A 21,309-nucleotide genomic window follows, 5' to 3' on the forward strand; every position below is an offset into this window, starting at 1 on the left:
AGTGGGTGGGTAGGGGAGCAGGGGTGAGGGGGTATAGGGAACTTTCAGGATAGCATTTGAAATGTATATAAAGAAAATAATAATAATAAAAAAATGAAAAAAAAAAAGATGCAGAGTACTGATAAAAAACAAAAACAGGATGAGCCCGAGATAAAGACGAAAGTTGTTGGAGAAACCTTCCTTGGTGTTCGTGTTGTTCCCCCNCCCCCCNCCCCCCCCACCCCCGTCTCTGCCGGTGTGAGTGCAGGGTTGTGGCACTCTTCCTCCTTCTTTCCTCCTCCTCCTCCTCGTTGTTGTTATTATTATTATTATTATTATTATTATTATTATTATTATTATGACAATGTCCTGGATCTAGGCAGAGATAGGAGGGGATGTGCATGGTTAGGAGGTGCCAGCCAAAAGAAGTTTTGAGGCCACATTACAGGATATCTGGAATCTCAACCAAGTGTCTCCTGTTAGAATAGGAAGAACTGTGCTGGGAGGAGTGGGGCAGGGGACAGACCAACCAGCACGTTACCTTTTAGAGACCAAGAAAAAGTAGCTTGTGTATGGGAGGTGCTTCTCTGGAGGAGTTTCCTGGCTCCCTCTTGCCAAGCCGTGTGTGGTTTTCAATTGGATTTCTGGAAGGAACTTTTTAAGTGTTTAGGCAATTGAACGTGTTCAAGATGAACACATAAACTCTCAACCATTAACAATTTTCAACATGGCCAGAAAAGCCAGAACTGTTACAAATATCTTGCTGGATTTAGACATCTTCTGGAGTCTCTATGGTTGTGAACGTCTAGACTCTTGCTTAGGATTATAGAATGTAGGGGGCACAGGACAAAGGAGTCAGAGTTCCCCTTCAGAGCTTTTCTTGGGCTTTAGTTTGCCCTCTTTTTTTCTTTCCTTTCCTTCCCTTTCTCTCCTTTCCCTGCCTCCTTCCTTCCTCCTTCATCTCTCCCTTTTTTTCCTTCCTTTCTTTTCTTGATGAGGTCTCACTGTACAATCTAGGCTAGCCTTGGATCTGTTGCTTCTCTTCTGCCTTTAGAGAGCTGGGATTACAGGCAATCACCGTCTGCACGTGGCCTTTTCTGTTGCTGCTTTGTTTTGAAATGGTAGATCTTATAGCCTAGGCTGGGCTTGAAGTTGCTAGTTTGGGATTGGAGGAAGGTGATCTTAAATTCCGGATCACACTGGGACTACCTCCTAAGAGCTGCAATCACAGACTTGCATCACCATCCCTGGTTCAGTTTGTCCTTTAGCCCATGGGATATATCAATTCCTTGCACTCTGTATTCGCTATGAAACCACAATTGGATTCCAATGATAGACTGGCATTTTATCGCATTCTTTTTTTTTTTTTTTTAAGAATTTTAAATTTTTTTATTTGTTTTTATTTTATGTGCATTGATGTTTTGCCCGAATGTATGTCTGTGAAGACATGTGTCAGATCATGTAGTCACAGATAGTTGTAAGCTGACATGTGGGTGCTGGGAATTGAATCCAGGTCCTCTGGAAGAACAGTCAGTGCTCTTCCCTGCTGGGCTCTCTCTCCAGCACCCATTATCACAATCTAAAAGCTGTAACTATGAGAACTGAAACAATATACTCCTTAAAGTGCCCACTATGATAAAACCTGGACACTCCTTCCCCCCTGCTCAATGGACACTACTTAAGGATTTGTATCTGCTACATGAGCTGGCTGTAGTGCCATTCACTGTGAGAGGTTTCTGGATCATCCAAGGAGACCCTGCCGGTGAGTTGAACACTGCTGATCCCCTTGAGTCAGAATGTTACTGCCCACCCTATTGTCCTCTTCTGGCCGTGCTGGCAATGCCTGCTGTGCCATGGGGACAGATTTGGAACAGGATGAAACTCGGACTTTCTCCACACTCCCTCTTTAGACAGAGGGAGAGGCTAAGATGTCCCGGCAGTCAGTGTCATCTGATCTAGTCCTGCTGACAGGTACCATGTCACTTCTCCTTTCTACAGATTCACGAGAAGGAAGAAGAAGAGTTCAATGAGAAGAGTGAAAATGACTCTGGCATCAATGAGGAGCCTCTCCTCACAGCTGACCAGGTATGAGTGACACCCCTCCCGGGGTCCGGGAACCTTTTACTTTTCTAGAGAAAGGTTGATGAGGGCATCCAGGTCAGAAGAAAGATATGCAGACTTGAGGTGCCTTGTTGATGAGTTCAGTATCTTTGATAAGAGATTTAATTTCAGACTGGAGAGATGGCTCGGCAATTAAGAGCACTTACTGCTCTCCCGAAGGTCCTGAGTTCAAATCCCAGCAGCCACATGGTGGCTCACAGCCTTCCATAGTGAGATCTGATGCCCTCTTCTGGGGTGTCTGAAGACAACCACAGTGTACTTACACATAATAAATAAATCTTTGGGTTGGAGCAAGCAGAGCCGGAGAGAGAAGAAAAGTGTCTGAAGACACTACAGTGTTCTTACATATAATAAATAACTAATCTTAAAAAAAGAGGTTTAATTTCTCTTTATGCCTCAGTTTATCTGCTTAGAGTAGATGTGGACTTAATCCCTAATATGTGGGTTGGTCACAGCAGTTGGTGATGATAGCCAGAGCCATGTTTACAGTTTCCTGACTTTAGTCCTATGAAGTCTGTGTAGATTTGCTTCTTTTTAAATTTAAATATAAAATGTTTTATTTTTCAAGATGGTTTCTCTGGCTGTCCCAACTGCCCTTGAACTTGCGCTGTAGACCAGGCTGATTTCAAACTCAGAGATTCTTTCTTGCCTCTGCCTTCCAAGTGCTGGGGTTAAAGGCATGTAACACCGTGCTCTGCTCTCCATAGATTGTGTGTGTGCTTGGAGCTTGGGCACTTAAAGTGTGTGCGTGTGGTGATCTTAAATACTCCTTGTTGTTGTTGTTTAAGAAACAGTGATAGGTGTCTGTGTGATGGATGTTTTTATCACATTTTATAGAACCCTGAAAATTTTTAGCCTTCTAAAAGAAGTCTCAAAGACACTTCTTTGTGAAACAAACAAAATGCCATGCTTCACCTTGGAGACTGATTTCTTACTTAGGCAGAAGTGTTGAGTCTCCTTAGTCACTTCTCAGTCAACAAGTATCTGTTAGTGCTTTCTGGAACTGGCCACCCCACAAGCTTCCATGAGCTGTTCTGAAAAGGCTCCACTGGAAACCAGCAGAGCCTGAAAGTGTGTTTAGTAGAGGTGCTTTTTTGTGCTTATGGCTAAAAGTAGGATTCAGTTTTTTTCTTTTCATTCCTTTCTTTTCTTTTTTGAAAGTAGGATTTAATATAGGTAAAGAATAGGAGGTTGATGGATATCATGTCAAGAATAAGTGTCCAAGCTTGTAAACCCAGTGCTTGGGAGGTGTAGAAGGGTCAGGAGTTCCTGGTCAGCCTTGTTGCACGAGACTCAGCTTCCAAAATAGCAAAACAAAGCAAAATAAAAGAACGAGGCTAAGAGAGTTTTGGTTTTTGTTTCTTTTGTTTTGGTTTGGTTGACCTGAACCTTGTTATGTAGACCAGGCGGTCCTTAAACTTGACATATTCAGCAAGGCTAAAATAATTTTTAAAAATATATTCATTTTTACCTTATGTCTATATGTGAGGGTCTCTATACATGTTGGTGTGTGGTTCCCGGAGAGGCTAGAAGAGGTTGTTAGATCCCCTGGAAGTAGAGTTACAGGTTGTTGTGAGCTACCAGGTAGGAACTGGACCCAAGTCCTCCGGAAGAACAGCAAGTGCCCTTAACAGTGGGGCCACCTCTACCTTCACCTCTTAATGTCTCATGGCTTGCAGTTTTGATTGTGACTTGAAGGGAGGGAATGTACCTCAGTGATAGGTTCTCATTAGTCATTTTTTTTTTCCGTTAATGTGATTAAATACTTAGCAAAAGCCAACCTAGAGGAGGAAGGGTTCATTATGATCCCACTTAAAGGTACAGTCCACCATAAGCAGGAGCCTGAGGTAGCTGATCACATGGCAAGCACAGTCAGGAAGCAGAGAGATAAACGTGGGTGCTCAGCTTCAGTTTCTCCTTTTTATTTTATTTTATTTTATTTTATTTTATTTTATTTTATTTTATTTTCAAGACCAAGTATTGCTATACAGCCCTGGCTGGCCTGGAACTCACCTATTAGAACAAGTTAGCCTTGAACTCAGAAATTCATCTATCTCTACCTCCCAAGCAAAGGGAATAAAGGTGTGTTTGCCCATGCCCGGCTTCACTTTCTGTTTCTGCCCCCTCCAGGACTCCCAGCACTCCCAGAATGGTGCTGCCCACCCGTAGTTAAGGTGGGTCTTACCACCCTAATTAGCCTACTTTAGAATTGCCTCACAGACAAGCTCAGAAATTTGTCTCCCAGATGACTTTAGACACTATTAAGTTGACTGTCAATATTAACCATCACGGGCACAATGAAAACTGCTCTCAGCCGTAAAACCTTAAAGGGTAGCTGCCTTCCTTGATCACCTTCTATAAAATACCCTCCGAAGACTAGGCACGTCCTAAATTTTCAGTTTTGAGCAAGTTTGTGTATAAAAACGGATTATTTCAAAGGAGGAAACCCTCAGTAAGCCCCGCTCCTTTCGGTCCAGCCCGGCAGGAAGAAGCCTATCTCCAAATCTGCCTCCTGGCTTCCGAGGTTGAGCCTCTCACAGCACTGCAAAGAGGCTGAGAGAGCTAAGCGTGCTGTGGTCACCAGACTCATCAAGACCCACTTCCTTGTGAGAGCTTGGCTTACTCTCCATGTGCAAACTGCTAATGCCCATAGTACTTCGTCCACTCTTTTGGTAACTTGACCCTCAGCTTGTAGGGAGCGGATCCCCACTGACAGTCAAGTTCAGAGCTGGGGCTCTCACTACTTTTTGCTCTCCGGACATTGGCTGCCCTTTCATTTTCTGATCTTTCCTTTCACTTTTTTACTGGGAAGCTTCGGTTCCTGCCCAGGTGAATTCTGAAGAAACATCTTGTTTTCCTCCCCATTTGGGGGGTTGTTCTGGGAATGTGTGTGTTCCTCTCCCTCATCCCCCCTCCCCTGTCGGTTACAAGAAGTGTGAAAATTAATGGACTGGGTTTTGTGTTATAGTTGGGCAGATAAAATATTTTCCCACTTAGAAACAAAACGCTTAGCAAACCGAAGTAAATGTTTACTTCCAGGCAGCCCTGCTTCATTTCCTGAAAGAGTAGCTGATTTCCAATAATGCATTCTTCTAAATGGAGCACTTGGAAAAGGTTTACATGAAAGTGCTTTACATTAAAGGCAGAATATATGCAAGCCTTTGAGTGGGTCTATTTTTGTTATTATCCAATATTTATGAAGACAGAGAACGACCCAGGGATGCCGCTGGCTACTCGGATGAACTGGAACACCCCTCCAGGAAAGAACAGTCTGTGCTTTATCCGTAGGTGATTGAGGAGATCGAAGAAATGATGCAGAACTCCCCAGATCCTGAGGAGGAAGAGGAGGTGCTGGAAGAGGAGGACGGAGGAGAGATCTCATCCCAGGCGGATTCAGTCCTGCTACAAGAGATGCAGGCCCTGACACAGACCTTCAACAACAACTGGTCCTACGAAGGTGAGGGCCCTGGGCCAGGTTCACTGAGGACCAAATGCTTCCTTAGTGTCAGGCACTGGGTTGTTCTCTTCTGTTTTGTTTTTTTTGGACAGGGTCTCGCTATGAAGCCCTGACTGGTCTGGAACTCACTATGTAGACCAGGCTGGCCTTGACCTCACAGAGATCTGCCTGCCTGAGATTATAAAAGATTATGCCACCGTGACTGTGCCCTGCCCAGGTACTGTTTATGTATGGCTATCAGAGCTTGATCTCTGCTCTAACACAGAGGTCTGCCAATCCAAGAGAAAGGCAGCAAGTTCCCAATTTGGTATTTGAAGAAGAGTCAGCATTTATGCGGGGGGGGGGGGAGGGGAGGGAGAAGGTAGAATAAAATTTAAATGCTAAACAAGACTAAAGGACTGAACCACTGCCCAAATGCCCAAATGATGCTATCATAAAACCAATGGACACACACACACACTGCACACACACACACACACACACACACACACACACACACACATATGGTAGGATAGGAGCTATAGTTCTGTGGCAGAGCATTTGCCTTGCATTCATGATAACTTGGTATCCTAGGTACAAGCTCCAGTATCCGAGAGAGAGAGAGAGAGAGAGAGAGAGAGAGAGAGAGAGAGAGAGAGAGAGGAGAGGGACAGGGACAGGCACAGGGACAGGCACAGGGAGGAGAGGGGAGAGCTACCAGTCTGCAGTCTTAGTGTTCTCTATATACCACCCTCAAACCGACTTCACACCATGCCCCTCCCTGCAGACTGAGCTATCTTCTGGAGGTTAAGTGACTTATCCAAGTCCACAATTGGAGAAATAGAATTATAAACAAAATCTCCTTGCCATTCAGAAAATCCTTTCCACAAAAAAAATATGGGTGCAGGGCAATTTTATTACTGAGTAAGCATTAAATGAGAACAGGCTACACATCCCAGGCAAGTCTCTAAAGGACATCAAAGACTGAAGGAAATTGTACTCTTGTTATAACTAAGTGGCTAGAACCCATTACCTTAAGTAGGTTTTGCAATTTGGAGTCAGGTGGCTGAGTTAGGCCCCTGTGCTTCCAGAACAGCGAGAGATTAGGTCTTATCTTCCTTTATGATTATATTTCGAAGCAGTGGCTCTCAAATCCCTGAAGAAACCCTTCCTGAACTGTGGAGATGGGAAGGAGCTTAATTAGCTATTAAAAATTTAATATATATTTGAAAAGGATAGACAGAAAAACTTTAAGAGAAATGGGATATGGAGAAGAAAACTCTCTCCGTGTCTCTGTCTCTGTCTCTCTGTCTCTCTGTCTCTCTGTCTCTCTGTCTCTCTCTCTCTCTCTCTCTCTGTGTGTGTGTGTGTGTGTGTGTGTGNTGTGTGTGTGTGTGTGTGTGTGTGTGAGAGAGAGAGAGAGAGAGAGAGAGAGAGAGAGAGAGAGAGAGAGAGAGAGAGAGATGTTTAGGGCTGGGAATTAAACACAGGTTCTTATGCTATCATGCACTCTATCACACTAGCATACACTGAGCTATACCCTCAGCCCCCTTCGTTTTACTTTTAGTGTGGAGAGTGAAGATCTCATTTTCAATTTACACTTTTCCTATACATTATCAGAGGCAGTGCATATAGCACTTAAAACCAGGGAAATTAACTCCAGAGTCCAGTCTTTTAATGCCTGTCTCACACACATTACCTCTCTAGCACAGATTTATAGTAATGACTATATAAAGACTGGGCTGGATGAAGCGTGAAATGAAAATGTAATAAAAAAAATCAGCAGGTGTCTTAGGGGTGCTTGTGCGTGCTGAGCTGCAGGAGGAACCCTGCTTTTGCAGAGATGTTACTAAGAAGTAGGGGGGGACTAGTGGGGCTGCAAAAGAAGGTGTGTTTGTCAGGATAACTCCGTCCAAATTTTACATGGAAGTGGCAGAAACTGAGACAGGCAAGCACCACATCCTGAAAGCAAAGCTGCCTGGCCCTGAGGAGATGAGGCAGGCAAGGCTGTGCCACCACAGGAAGCCAATGGGATGATGGAGTGGGTTTGGCTGCCTGGCTGTATTCATCACCCGCCCAGTCAGGCCATTCTCAGGCACACAAAGGGCCCAAACATAGAAGCACTCAGCAAAGCAAAGTGAAATGGCAAAAACCAGAAGGAGGAGGACAGCTTCAAAGAGCAAAACAAAGCAGGAAGTGCCAACTGAGTCATCAGATACCCAGGCTAAGCAGAAACAGAAGGAAGAGTGAGAACTAAAAGGTGCTCCTTAAATCTATTCTATGTATTAATATGCTTAACTGGCATGTGGCAAACTTATGTGTTTATGGGATGCAGTGTCATTTGAAACATTCCAATACATTGTATACAGTGTAATGAAAATATCCAGGTGACTGGCTTCTCTGTCATCTAATTCAAAGTAATCTTTCTTTTTTCCTTCTTTTCCTTTCTTTCTTTCTTTCTTTCTTTCTTTCTTTCTTTCTTTCTTTCTTTCTTTCTTTCTTTCTTTCTTTCTTTCTTTCTTTCCTTTCTTTCTTTCTNTTTCTTTCTTTCCTTTCTTTCTTTCTTTCTTTCTTTCTTTCTTTCTTTCTTTCTTTCTTTCTTTCTTTCTTTCTTAAGATTTATTTATTATTATACATAAGTACACTGTAGCTGACTTCAGACGCACCAGAAGAGGGCATCAGATCTCATTACAGATGGTTGTGAGCCACCATGTGGTTGCTGGTATTTTAACTCAGGACCTTTGGAAGAGCAGTCAGTGCTCTTACCCACTGAGCCATCTTGTTAGCCTAAGTCATTTCTTTCTAGTGGGGTCTCTCTCTCTCTCTCTCTCTCCCACTCTCCTTCTCCTTCTCTCTCTGTCTGTCTCTCTGTCTCTGTCTCTGTCTCTGTCTCTGTCTCTGTCTCTGTCTCTGTCTCTGTCTCTGTCTCTCTCTCTCTCTCTCTCTCTTATTAGGGATTATACCCAGGGCTTCTTCCATGTTAAGTAAATGTTCTGCCACTGACTGCATTCTCAGACATGTGTCAGGAAGATTTACAATCCTTTCTGCTCACTAGATGTGGTAGCACATACCTACCAGCATTTAGGAGATGTAGGCAGGAGAGAGAGCTAGAGGTTATTCTTGGCTACATATTGAGAACTTGTTTCAGAAAATGAAATAGCAAGGGTTGGAAAGATGGCTCCGTATTTAAAAGCATTGGTTGATCTTGCAAAGGACCCAATTTCAATTCCCAGCACCTACATGGCTACTTATAGTTACCATTTGTAAGCCCAGTTCCAGGGGATCTGATGCCCTCTTCTAGCCTCTGTGGGTACCATTTCCATGCAAGTATAAGGTACATAGGCATACATGTAGGTAAAACACACATACGTGGTTTTAAATACACGTTCTCTATTCCTTCCTTCCTTCCTTCCTCCCTTCCTTCCTTCCTTTATTTCTTTTGTAGGAATACTTACTATGTAGATCTGGCTGTCCTGAAACTCTCTAATATAAACCTATCTTTGAACTCATGGAGCTTAACTTGCTCTGCCACCCAAGTGCTAGCATTAAAGTCATGTGCTATCATGCCTGGCTCTCCTACCCTTTTTGAAATACTCAACTGATGCTGATCTAAATCTATTATACATCACTCAGCCCTAAGAGACAAAATGTTAAAGGTGTCCATGTCGGCAATCTCTGGTTCCCTTTCTTTGTCTCAGGAAGTAACCTGCTGGTTGACAAGGCTTCATTTTTCACCCCCTTTCCCAGTCTTCCCTGGAACTCCCATAGTGTGGAGTGTGGACTGAGGCATAGGACCATACGCCCTCATGCCATGTTCATTTTGATGTGAGATCTGTCTCCATAACTTCTCAAGAGAAGACACTACTTGGGCTGGTGAGATGGCTCAGTGGGTAAGAGCACCCGACTGCTCTTCCGAAGGTCCAGAGTTCAAATGGCCATCTGTAACAAGATCTTTAAAAAAAAAAAGAAGAAGAAGAAGACGCTACTTCCTGTATCATTATTTACCCCACTAACCTCTCTGTGTGAGTATTACAGAGACAGCCGATAGATAAACAGAACAAGATATCAAAGCCATGTACCTTCCTTCATTGGACACAGAGTTCTTGTGCTTCCTTTTGGGCACGTCTTTCCCCTCTGCCTTCTAAGTTGGGTCTTCTTTTCTGCATGTGATATAATGCTGCTTTCCTCCTGGCCTTCCCCTTAATTGTGACAGTCTTTCAGAGACTGGGAAGGAGCCCTCTCTAAGACCGGTTTCATCTCCAGCAGGTTCGTGCCTGTCTGTAGGTATCACTTACGAAATCCATCTTCCCGTCTAGGGCTGAGACACATGTCTGGGTCTGAGCTGACAGAGCTGCTGGACCAGGTAGAGGGTGCCATCCGTGACTTCTCAGAGGAGCTGGTCCACCAGCTGGCCCGCAGAGATGAGCTGGAGTTTGAGAAGGAAGTGAAGAACTCCTTCATCACGGTGCTCATTGAGGTTCAGAACAAGCAGAAGGAGCAGCGGGAACTGATGAAGAAGAGGCGGAAAGAGAAGGGGTTAAGCCTGCAGAGCAGCCGGATAGAGAAGGGAAGTCAGATGCCTCTCAAGGTAGGTGAGCAACCAGAAGTCTAGGCGCAGCCAGCCTTAAGCTCTAACTGTCACATGTCCTGATACCTACCCTGCAGTGCCCCTAAACAGTTACTGGGTAACAGCTGTGTGCAGAACCCTGTGACAGGCAGTGGGGGCAGGAAGAGAGGGAATGCCACCTCTCTCCCTGACTTCCCAGAAGTCCTCTGGTCTAAGCAGAGGACATACTGAATAAACGTTAAAAAGTCATTAGATATGGTCCTTGAAAGAATAAACCAGGGTCAGTATCTCTACCATTGTCATGGGCTATTGTCCAGTCTGGTCTCTTTGGGGCAGGTGTAGGGTATTGCTGGACTATTTGAATGACTAGAAATGACCAGATGGCTCACTGGTTCTTGATAGGGTGAAGTCCACAGTGCTACCTAATTAGCTTTTTCAATGTGCCCTTGCCCAGCTCTATCACGGACCTATTGAATTAGGCCCGGGCCATGTGGCTCTTGTAGAAAAGTTTTCCTGCACCAGGCCACTTCTAGATGCCTACTCTTCCTGAAAGCTGCAGACTCTATTTCCCACTAGGATCTTTGCATCATAGTTCCCCAGAATTGTGCTGTCCTGTCTTATTCTTCTGTTTACGTGATACAGGATAAAAATGAGAAAGTCTGGGGATGGCAAAAGGGCCTTATAATCTTGAGGGACTTACCCAAATGAGTCTCTAAGAATGCTACCTATTCTTGCTCACATTTTGACTTCTCTGTGCATTTACCAATTATCAAGGGCAGTGTGACAGCTGATGAGCATTTGAGCAAGGACATAGAAGTCCCCGGGGTGGTGACATTGGGCCAGGAAGCCTTGGCCTATCTTGAGTGTATTTCTTCCTTAGCGCTTCAGCATGGAAGGGATCTCCAACATCCTGCAGAGCGGCATCCGCCAGACCTTTGGCTCCTCGGGAGCTGACAGACAGGTATGTGCAGCCAGTTAGCTCCTTTATCCTAGACAGCTAGCAGCTCATTTCCTCATCAGAGATGAGGGTGATGGAGACTCACCAGAGTTACCCCCAAAATCTGGGCCAGCATGAGGTTTCCTAACATTTTCTTTCATTTGTAAGGAAGACAGAGGTAATGTCTTTCCAAAGTCTTTTGGATGGCCAGCTGAGCCTGTGCCACCAGTATTGCCTCTTCAAACTCCAGCTCTGACTATAAGTCTAAGTCACACGGTGGCACTCTCTTGCCTCCATTCTGACAGTAAATTTTGAAGCAAGTAGTGAGCTTTGAAATGCTACAATGAAATAGCCAAGGCAACTAACTTTAGAAAGAACAAAGTTTGACTTATTTATTTTTATTGGGTATCCTCACCTGTTTGGCATTTGGTACGGTGACATCATGTGGGTGTGTTTGTAGTAACAAGCAATCCCATGTCAGAGAGAAGAGACAGAGACAGAATGAGACTGGGCACATAAGAAGTCAAGAGAGAATACTCATTATCATAAGGATCTCCCCTGGGTCCTGCCTCTTAAAGGACCGTAGTGCATTCCAGAACCATGACCCTGGGGAACAAGGCTTTGTATATGGATCTTTGGAAGACATATTACATCCAAACTACAGTGTCTGTGGTGTGGTTTGCACTTTTGATTATTAAGGCAACTGCCTCTTACATGCTATGATCTGTTGCTAGGTCCTCAAGGTGCAGAAGTGAGAGGTCCTGGGCCTCCCTTTATAGAGTACAAAATCTAATAGACCTGGTAGTGTGTGCACTGTGCGTGCACTGACAACTTTGAAAATGTGGAATAAGTGATCAAGAAGTATATATGCTGTTGTAATGATCAAGGCTGAATCCTAAGGGTTACAACCGTATGACCATAGCCAAGGAAGACTGGGAACCAGCCCTCCCAGTTCCTCCCTGTTCCTGGGAGAACTGGGGCCCAGAATCATAGGCTTCATGGCCACTGACAGGGCCCCAACTACAATGCCAGGCCTGTTAACTTTCTGCTTCTCGCCTAGGGCTCCCTAGGAGCCTGACAAACCCTCTGTGGCCTACTGGTCTTTGATACCCACTGGCTGGGTACCTCGGAGCTTGCTTGGTTGTAGGAGGGAGCGAATTTGACAATCAAGATCTCAGGTAGAAGAAATGTCATTTTGACAAGAGAGAAATAATTTCTTCCCAAATGGCACTGTGAAGAATAAAACTGTACACACTGCCCCAGCTTTCATTCAGGAGGAGAAACACTCCTAGGATTCTGAGACCCAAAGAGACTTTAGCATATTAAGAATGCAGGAGTTGGGGTAGTGGAAGTTTCCCCGATCGATACAGGAAAGCTTACTTTTTTTTTTATATTATTCATGTTTAATTTTATAAACCAGGGCTTGACTATTACTCGTTTCAGATAAAATTAAAATAAAAACTCTGCGCCCGTTTTGTAAACTTCCATCACAGCACTCTAGGGTCCAGCTCACATGCTCCACTCAGTCTTCGAGGTGTAAGCTCAGAAGGCCAGCAGGATATGACAAGGGCTTTTTACCTAGGAAAGCTTACTTTTGAGATATACATGAAGAGGTGGAAGACGGTTCTAAAGTAACAGTGTTCTACTGACACGTTGAGTGTTATCCAGAATATGATGAAAAGCTTGGTCAAGGTTCAGGTTGCCCACTGTGCCTCAACCCAAGAGCAACCATGACTCATGCTCTGCATGCCCTGTTTGTCTTGGCAGTATCTGAACACAGTCATCCCTTATGAGAAGAAATCCTCTCCTCCCTCTGTGGAAGACCTGCAGATGCTGACGATCAGTGAGATCCTCCTCCTCCTCCTCCTCCTCCTCCTCCTCCTCTGCCCCAGACCTAAGATGCCGTCTCTCCTCCACTGTGCACCTCTTGTTCTCAGTTTCCAGATTTCTTTAGGATGGCTTTGCATGGGGCAACATTTTCTGCATATTGTATCCTCTTCAATGAGCCTTAATTAAAATACTCTGATGTGGTACCCAGCTTTTTTTTTTTTTTTTTCAAGGGTGGAAAGGCACTAGAGGGATCTGGCAGAGTCTTCTGTTTTTCGGACAGGTCCCTGGACTTTGCCTTCTTTACCTGGACTGTCCATACCTGGGTCCCTTGGAGCAGAGAGCTCTGTTTGTGGGCCCTGCTGTACTTCTAATGTGAAGCAAAACTTTGGGTGGAGCAAGGCCCCTTGGAAAGAATAGAGTCTAGTTTTCCTTCCAGGAAGTGACTGCCTCTTCACTTTAGCTGCTTTGTTCTGTATTAATTAATATTCTGAGCTGAGGGGAGAAGCAGCATGGAATAAAGTGCTTTTCATAGGTAGAATCCATCTACCTATGCATATATGAAACGGTACAACCCCCAAAATGCCATCTTCAGGTAGTAGTGTCCACTTGGCTCTCGAGAGGAGAAAAAAATCCTAGCCTGAGACTTGGTGACATACTCAGTGGATCAGGTAGAAATCCCATTTTCCAGGCGGCTAGGCCTGCTGCGCTAGGCTCAGAAGGCTACTCAGCCACTATGGCTGTCCTGGAGGGGATGGGCTAGCGCAGGGCTATTGGTGAGGTTAGAGGAAGGGGGAGGGGCTTCTGCTCATACTAAGAAGACAAATATCCCCCTACCATACCAATCCCCAAGTTAAAAGGGAAGAAATGCTTCCTTTTTATTTATTTTATCCATCTAGGGAACAAAAGCAGAGTATGCAGCAAACAGGTCTTGCCAACATCCATACACACCATGTCCTTGAGAATCAGGAATTTTAACTTCAAAGTCCATAAGTTTGCTTAAATTTCTTTCTTTCTTCCTTCCTTCCTCCCTCCCTCCCTCCCTCCCTCCCTCCCTCCCTCCCTTCCTTCCTTCCTTCCTTCCTTTCTTTTTTTTAAAGATTTATTTATTTATTATATGTAAGACCTGTTTGAAAGTGAAGTTGCAGATGGTTATGAGCCAACATGTGGGTGCTAGGAATTAAACTTGAGTCTTTTGGAAAAGCAGTCACTGCTCGTAACTATTAAAACACCTCTCCAGCCCAAAGTTGTAAAATTTTGTAACCTGGTTTTAAAGATTTATTTTTATTTATGCGTATATGCCATATGTGTGCAGGTGCCAGAAGAGGCCATAGTATCTCTTGAAGCTGCAGTTGCAGGTGGTGTGAGCTCCCAGAACAGCAAGTGCTCTTAATCACTGAGCAATCCCTCGAGCCCTCCATCCAGGGCTTAATTTTACCACTCAACATTTTGTTAGCACTCTGTGTCTTCTAACGAGTGGACATTTCATATTCCTTTTAGAGCATATATTTTTATCTTTCTGGATACTGATTCTCCTAGGTTATGAGGATACTAATTTTTTTGCAGATTCCTGTGTGAGTTCATGAATAATGGCTGTTTTCTTTTCTCTGCTCCTTGAATTAAAGACTCAGGCCAAAGTCTAGCTAATGTGATTGGACCATCCATACAGATGCTTCAATTTAGAGATCAACTTAGATACATGTTGTCTAAGTAGAGTTATTGCATTTTTAACACAGTCTTCTTGGAATGGCATTTGATCTGCCCAGGCTCGGTTGCAAAATACTCAACCAACTAAGTGCACATGAATTTGCATCTAAAAATACCCACACAGAGACAGTGGGTAAAGGCATTTGCCACCAAGCCAGGGGACCTGTGTTTTATATCTGAGACCATATGGTAGAAGAAGAAAACTGACTTATCCAGCAAGTTGTCCTCTGACTTCTACATGCATGCCTTGTTATACGCACCCATACACCACAATAAATGTAATTAAAAACTTTTAGACACAGCATTAAGCAAACAGAAGAAACCAGGATTCTCAGCATCTAATTCAGCTGAAATGACTATATATCCAAAAACAGAAAGAAAACAAAAACCCTGGTAGAGTATAGGGTTTGTTTTCTTTTTTCTTTTTTTTTCTTTCTCCCTTGGCCTTGGCTGCTGATTTATGTTAGGTGATTCTAACATATTAGAATTGTGTTAGGTTCTATTCTACACCTGGTCCTGACTCTGTCCAAGTTTCATTACCCAGTCTCAAAACCAGGATAACATGGCAATGGGTCTGGGGTCCCACCCTTGTCACAGTTGTCTCCTGACTCAGGGTCTGCTGATCTTCACTGTTCACTCTGCTTATAAAACATGAAATATGTACATTAAGGAGAATTAGACCATATAGAAACATGTCCCAGAAGAAACATACTCTGTGATCTCACACTTGGAATTGCTTAATGGTTTCGTGTGCTGTTCTAGATTTTTCTGTGTTAGGATATATTTGTTATGAAGCTAATATATGTTCTTCAGCCTCCTTTATTGATAAGCCTGTTTCAGACATGTAGGCCTCCCACTTTAATAAGGTGGTGTAAGACTACACTGACCGGTACCCTGTAATTCATTTGTTGGAGAAAGGGTGTGTCGTCAGATAGATACTTCCTTATGGAATTTCCCCCAAAGTTGACTTCAGTAATGTATGTTGTGAACATGAGAACATGTTATTTTGTTAACAGAAAAGCATGTATTTGTTTGGGAACGGAGCATGGACCTTACTAAACCCAGTGTCCCATCATTGAGTTACAATCTCACCCTCGAACATACAAATTTTAAACTGTTATAAAAATAATTTTTAAAACTCCTTAGGCTTTAAAAGTTTTCCCACTGTTTATTTCCTGTGTACATCAAGGAAATGTTTCAGCAAGAAACATTTGAGAGTTCACAATCCTTTAGCGAGGCATAGTCTAACCCTGTAATGGACATTGCTGTGACCTGCATGGCTTGGGGGTTGACCTGACTTGGGTAATGAGGAAAGCAGAAAGGACAGACACACAGACAGAAAAGCTGGGATTGAGTAGGCCATGTGCTATAATGGAGATGTACCAGCAGAAGCCTAGAATTCAGTACATTAGTTTTATAAAGAACTGAGGCGGTCAGTTTATTGTATATAGCTGCTCAACGAGGAGGGCTGAGGCGGTCAGTTTATTGTATATAGCTCAACGAGGAGGGCTGAGGTTAGCTGATCTCTGCAGGAGAGTGGTTTCAGGTTGCAGTCAGTGGAGGGGGGAAGATATGGCTGACAGTCCCTGCATACACTGATTTTAGCTAAGGGCCAATCATTTATAACAACCACACTCAGTCCTCAGAAAGGCTTCGCTGTCTTCCCTTCTCCCGAGCTCATCTGGGGAAGACTGCCATTTCCCCGGGTCTGAGGCTTCAGGGCCCTTGAACTGGCTGGCTGTACTCTGTCATCAATACTCATTCACTCAGGACTTCATTTCCTCCCCACAGGACATAACATAGACTAAAGGTTCATTAGATAAACTTCATCTGTGGCCAATAAACTGGAGGTGAGAATTATTGCAATAACATCTTTTATGTGAGTAGAATAGCCTTAAGGACAGTTTCATAGCTGGGCATGGTGAGGTATGCCCTTCGTTCTAGCACTCTAGAAGCTGAGGCAGGTGGGTCTCTAAGTTTGAGACCATCCTGGTCTACATGGTGAGTTCCAGGCCAGCCAGGGCTATCAAGTGAGACCCTGTTTCAAAAAAAAAAAAAAACCAAACCAAACCAAAACAAAACAAATAGCACAGTTTTACTAGTGATTCAGCATTTATTATTAACATTTAGGTATTGTTTGGGAAATTACTTATTTTTGTTAAAAAATACATGCTTGGTAGATGTATAGAAAGTATAGATGATCCAAAAGGGGAACATTTAAAGAAGTCACTGGTAGGTCCACATTGCAGAGACAATCCAGTGGCTCCCTGGGTGAATTCTTTCTCAACTTAAGATTCTAAATCTTGATAGAAGCTTGTAGAGTGATGTATCTACATCATACTCAATGAATGCCAGGTTTCCTCAAATCATTTCTCTCTTGCGTAGGGTGGGAATTGTCTAGCCTTAGAATTCAGCTTCATACCCTGATAGTATCTTGGCCCATATCTTCCTCTCTCTCCTTCTCTAGTTCTCTTCGCCATGAAGGAGGATAACGAGAAGGTACCTACTTTGCTAACGGACTACATTTTAAAAGGTGAGAGCAGCTTCCTTCCTCTCAGAACAGACAGGTCCTCTGAGTTGCTGCTCAAGCTGTGGAGCTCATGCTGAAACTCTCTCGGAACACCCACACCAGGCCGACCAGGCCATAGTCACATACACCACATGATCATCAGGAGGGCTTCGAGGTAATGGGTGTCACTGGCAGGTCTGAAGAGATTCTGTTACTTCAGGTCACCACTGTGAGTCCTCACGAGGAACAAGATGCCAACAAAGGACTTACCGTGGAGAAATATGATGGCTCTTGCATCATGTCATATTTGGTTGGGAAAAACAAAGCCCGAAAATAAGTTAAGATGTTCAGTACTTGACAGGAAAATGATGTCATGATTAAGTTCGTTTCTTCATAACTGTTTATGAAAGACAGTACTAGTGGACACCCAGGGCTCATCCATGCCAGGCACACAGTCTTCCATTGAGTGACAATTACTGTTCTGTAGCTTCTTTTTGAACATTTTACTATGGAAGATTTCATTGCAGGCAACAGAAACATGGTTCTTCTCTTCCAGCTTCATTAACTCACAGCCAACCCTTTCTTGTGTGTACCTTAAGAGGCCAGAAGAGGGAGTCAGTTCCCTTGGGACAGGAGTTACAGACCTAGGTCTTCAGGAAGAACAGCCAGTGTCCTTAACTCCTGAGCCATGTCTCCAGCCCACACCAGTCTTATAAAGTCTTAACCAAGAATATTGTTTTCAAGTAAATTTCTGTTAGTATTTTTCACCCATAAGTATTTCAGTGTATATGCCTAAGAACTGGACACATAGCCACAATGCCATTGTCACAGCTAAAGAGTTGGAGCTGAGGTGGTGCTCTGTTGTAGAGTCCTTGCCTGGAAATTATGAGGCCCTGGGGTCCATTTCCAGAACAACAAAGGGGGAAGAGAGAAGGCTACAACTACAGAATTAAGCATACTGAGTGGCATTAGTGACCTAATCACTCTACGGCTCACCTTGGTTTCTCCCAAACAATGATTTGAGTTTATTTGTTTACATCAGGACCTGTTGAAGGTCCATAAAATTTGATTATCTATCTCCCAAGTCTGTCTGTCTGTCTGTCTTTGTGTCTCAGTCACTCCCACCCCCACTCTCTACCTTTCCTCTCTCTACCTCTCCACCTCTCCTCCAGGATCTCATGCAGACCAAGATGGCCTCAAACTCTCTCTGTAGCTGAGGAAGACCTTGACATTCTGGTTTTCCTGCCTTCACCTTCCAAGTGCTGGGGTCAGCACGATGCCCAGCCTATAATGTATCTTAAAAACAACAGCAGCAGCAGCAGCAGCAGCAGCAGCAGCAGCAGCAGCAGCAGCAACAGCAACAACAACAATAGCAACAACAACTATAGCCTTCCCTTTCCCTCTTCTTCCTTCTTTTAAATTTGTTTGTTAAGTTGTAGAATATCTTTGTCCTAGATGCTTCCTAATTTCAGCCCAAGGTATAACTTAGTCTACTCTTCCATCTCCTTTATTTATTGTAACTAATGGATCAAGAGGCTTGATCAGATCCAAGCTCGGGTCTTTTGCCAAACAGACATAATGGGTGGTTGTAGGCCCTGTGAAGAACCCTACACTGTCTGCATGTGTCTTCTTTTAGTCTGTTACTGACCATCGATGACAACACACTGTCTAGACCCAACATCTTATGGATTCTTGCTCCACATTCATACAAAACTTAAGAAGAGTTGCAGGAGGTTTATGGAACCTGGTTATGAAATTCCCAAACTGTACTCTTTCTATGGGGATCAGGGGGATGAATGTTCAATTTCAGTAGAAAGAATTTAGGTTAAAAATTAGGAAGAACTTGTGACTCTTAAAGACTTTGCAAGAAAAGAAGTTTTTCAAAGAAGTTTATAGAGATGGGTTATGTGACATTGGTGAGCAGACATGTGACCTGCTGAAATGTCAGTGAATTTATAAAAGTAGTTAATATTTATGGAGCATATTTTACAAGACTCTCAGCAGCCTACGAGCGGCCCAGGTATATCCTAGTATGTGGGTGAAGAACAAGAATGGAAAGGAAAGGCATTTTCTTTCTGTTCTTACTCCAAAAGAGTAGAATCATTCAGATTTACTCCAATAAAAGTATGCAACCCTTATGCAAAGCTTTTCTTCATTTAAAAGAAAAACAAAACAAAACAAAAAACAAAAAAAGTAAAAGCTATACAGTAGTCTTTCCTTATGTTCATTGTACAAACGCGTTCTGCTTTCAGAACTCTTCACTCTGTAGTTATTTTTACAATGTAAGATTCCCCACTTTCGTTTTCTATTCCAAACACTCAACTTCTTTAGGATGGTGTAGAAACCAGTATTTCTGCAAAATTCGCTGTATTTTTTATTTGTAATTAAAATTTCTAACACCAAAACCAAACCAAAACAAAACAAAAACCAAAAGTCCTCTACTTATGATGGTTTTTGCAGCTATGAATGTTTCTCGGTTTGTAGCTGCTTTAGCCACACCAGACTCCAGATCTTCATTAATGTGTATAAATGCATCTGCACACAGCAGAGTACTCTANAACAGCAACTCGGGGAAAGAGATCTGGGAAAAAATACATGTACTAATGAGTACCAAGAAAACAAACATGGCCCAGTGCACATGAGGCAGAAATACCTCAATGAGATGCTTTTTTTCATTAAGATTTCTTTCCCATGGTTGTAATTCTTTTTGTAACAACCATCTGGTCATTATAATGAATCTGACAGTGCTCTGGAACAACGGTGATTATAGCAAAGCTATTAAGTTTTTAAGTGTTATTTATACCTGTTACATTCACTCTCACCCTCAATACTGATGACAGATGTCAGAGGCAAACACCAGCACAAACATGAAGACCCCAACACTGAGCATCACCTGTGCTTTCAGATACAGTAAGCATTTCAGTGTACAATCGTCCTTCCTTCACATTTTAGTAAGATGCCGATGCAGTGCAGCAGTCTGCAATGCACCTTCTTTCACACAGTCCATGCAGAAGACATCTATTTTTTTTTAAAGTTCTGTGATACAAATGATTAAAATAAATCCAGGATGAACAAGTTTCAAAATGCACAGTGTTCTGTGCATGAGTCCATTTTCTTTAAACTCTGAAAGGAAAGTGGTAAGAAAACAAGAAAAGAAAACAGCTGCTGCATTCTCTGGTCTTCTCCATTCTGCTGGTCACTGCTCTTATTTACTCTGGCATGTAAGGACGGAGGTGATCCTCTATGGTGCCAACTGCTCAGTGCACCGGTGAGCTGTTCCTGTGGCAGGTAGAGGCAGATGCTGCATAACTTGAAGATGGTGGCTTTGTTTTTTTGGAGTCTGCAAATGCTGTCTGTCAATGAAGAGAAACACTGACCGGTTAGGATTGTCCTTGAGGCTCAGTACGTGCAGAAACTGTTTCTCATAGTCACCGTGACGAAATTCAAATTTGGCCTGAACAGGCCTAAAAGGTTCATCAGCTTCCTTCCACCTAGAAAACAGGAGACAAACGATTTTCTCAAGATCATTCCGAGGCCCAAGAATGAAATCCATCTCCTGAGTACAGCCAGTTACATCCCTTCTCACAGACTGGTGCTGAGGGGCATGGAACTGTACCACACCCTTCTGTAGAAGCTCCAGAGAACTCTCCAAGGAATAGCTGGAATCTCGCTCACCTTTCAGAATGTTTTCTTCGTAATTATTTGTCATGACTGGTATAACCTCAGACACTTCAAAAAAGTGCTGACTTTTTCTTCTTCTCCTTGAACACAAAGGCAATACACATCTTGAAGGCAAACTGGTCAGCTAGAGAGTTCTTTTTCTTCCTCAGCTGAGCGCGTAGTCTGTTCAGAGCTTGTTTCTTCCGGGAGTTTGGGTCCCCCACTTTGAAATACAGGTGGTACTAAAGCCTTTGGAAATTGTCACTAAACTATGGGCACTTTTTCTTAAGATTCAAGTACAACAGAAACAAGTCATTTTTCTTTTCCTGCTAATATGATTGAATAGCTAAATCACAACTGTAACCCCCAAACTGTACTTTCTGGCAATATTAGCAGACTGTCATACCACAGGGTCAAGAAACAAAAGTTGCTGTCCAGTCATGTTTGGACAATAATGTTTGGGGGTTAGATGGGAAAGGGGAAGGGAAGGAAAGAAAGAGGAGAAAAAACTTGGAACTAACTTTCTGGAAAACACATGTGGCTAAACTGCCAAAATAAAAGCTATT

The 21,309-nt window shown here is 43.3% G+C and overlaps 1 protein-coding gene and 1 pseudogene across 1 annotated transcript in view; one reads left to right on the forward strand and one right to left on the reverse strand.

The window, feature by feature from the left end:
* Window positions 1–21,309, forward strand: part of Fez1 (fasciculation and elongation protein zeta 1) — a 53,774-nt gene that overhangs the window by 31,368 nt on the left and 1,097 nt on the right. The window contains exons 4-9 of the mRNA XM_021207086.2: window positions 1,978–2,064; window positions 5,389–5,557; window positions 9,853–10,124; window positions 10,984–11,064; window positions 12,808–12,883; window positions 17,042–17,107. Of these exons, the coding sequence (XP_021062745.1) occupies window positions 1,978–2,064; window positions 5,389–5,557; window positions 9,853–10,124; window positions 10,984–11,064; window positions 12,808–12,883; window positions 17,042–17,107 (751 nt within the window). The remainder of the gene's footprint in view (window positions 1–1,977; window positions 2,065–5,388; window positions 5,558–9,852; window positions 10,125–10,983; window positions 11,065–12,807; window positions 12,884–17,041; window positions 17,108–21,309) is intronic.
* On the reverse strand, window positions 19,477–21,185 carry LOC110327534 (annotated as a pseudogene).

Source organism: Mus pahari, chromosome 10 (assembly GCF_900095145.1).
Source record: "Mus pahari chromosome 10, PAHARI_EIJ_v1.1, whole genome shotgun sequence".
NCBI lineage: Eukaryota > Metazoa > Chordata > Mammalia > Rodentia > Muridae > Mus > Mus pahari.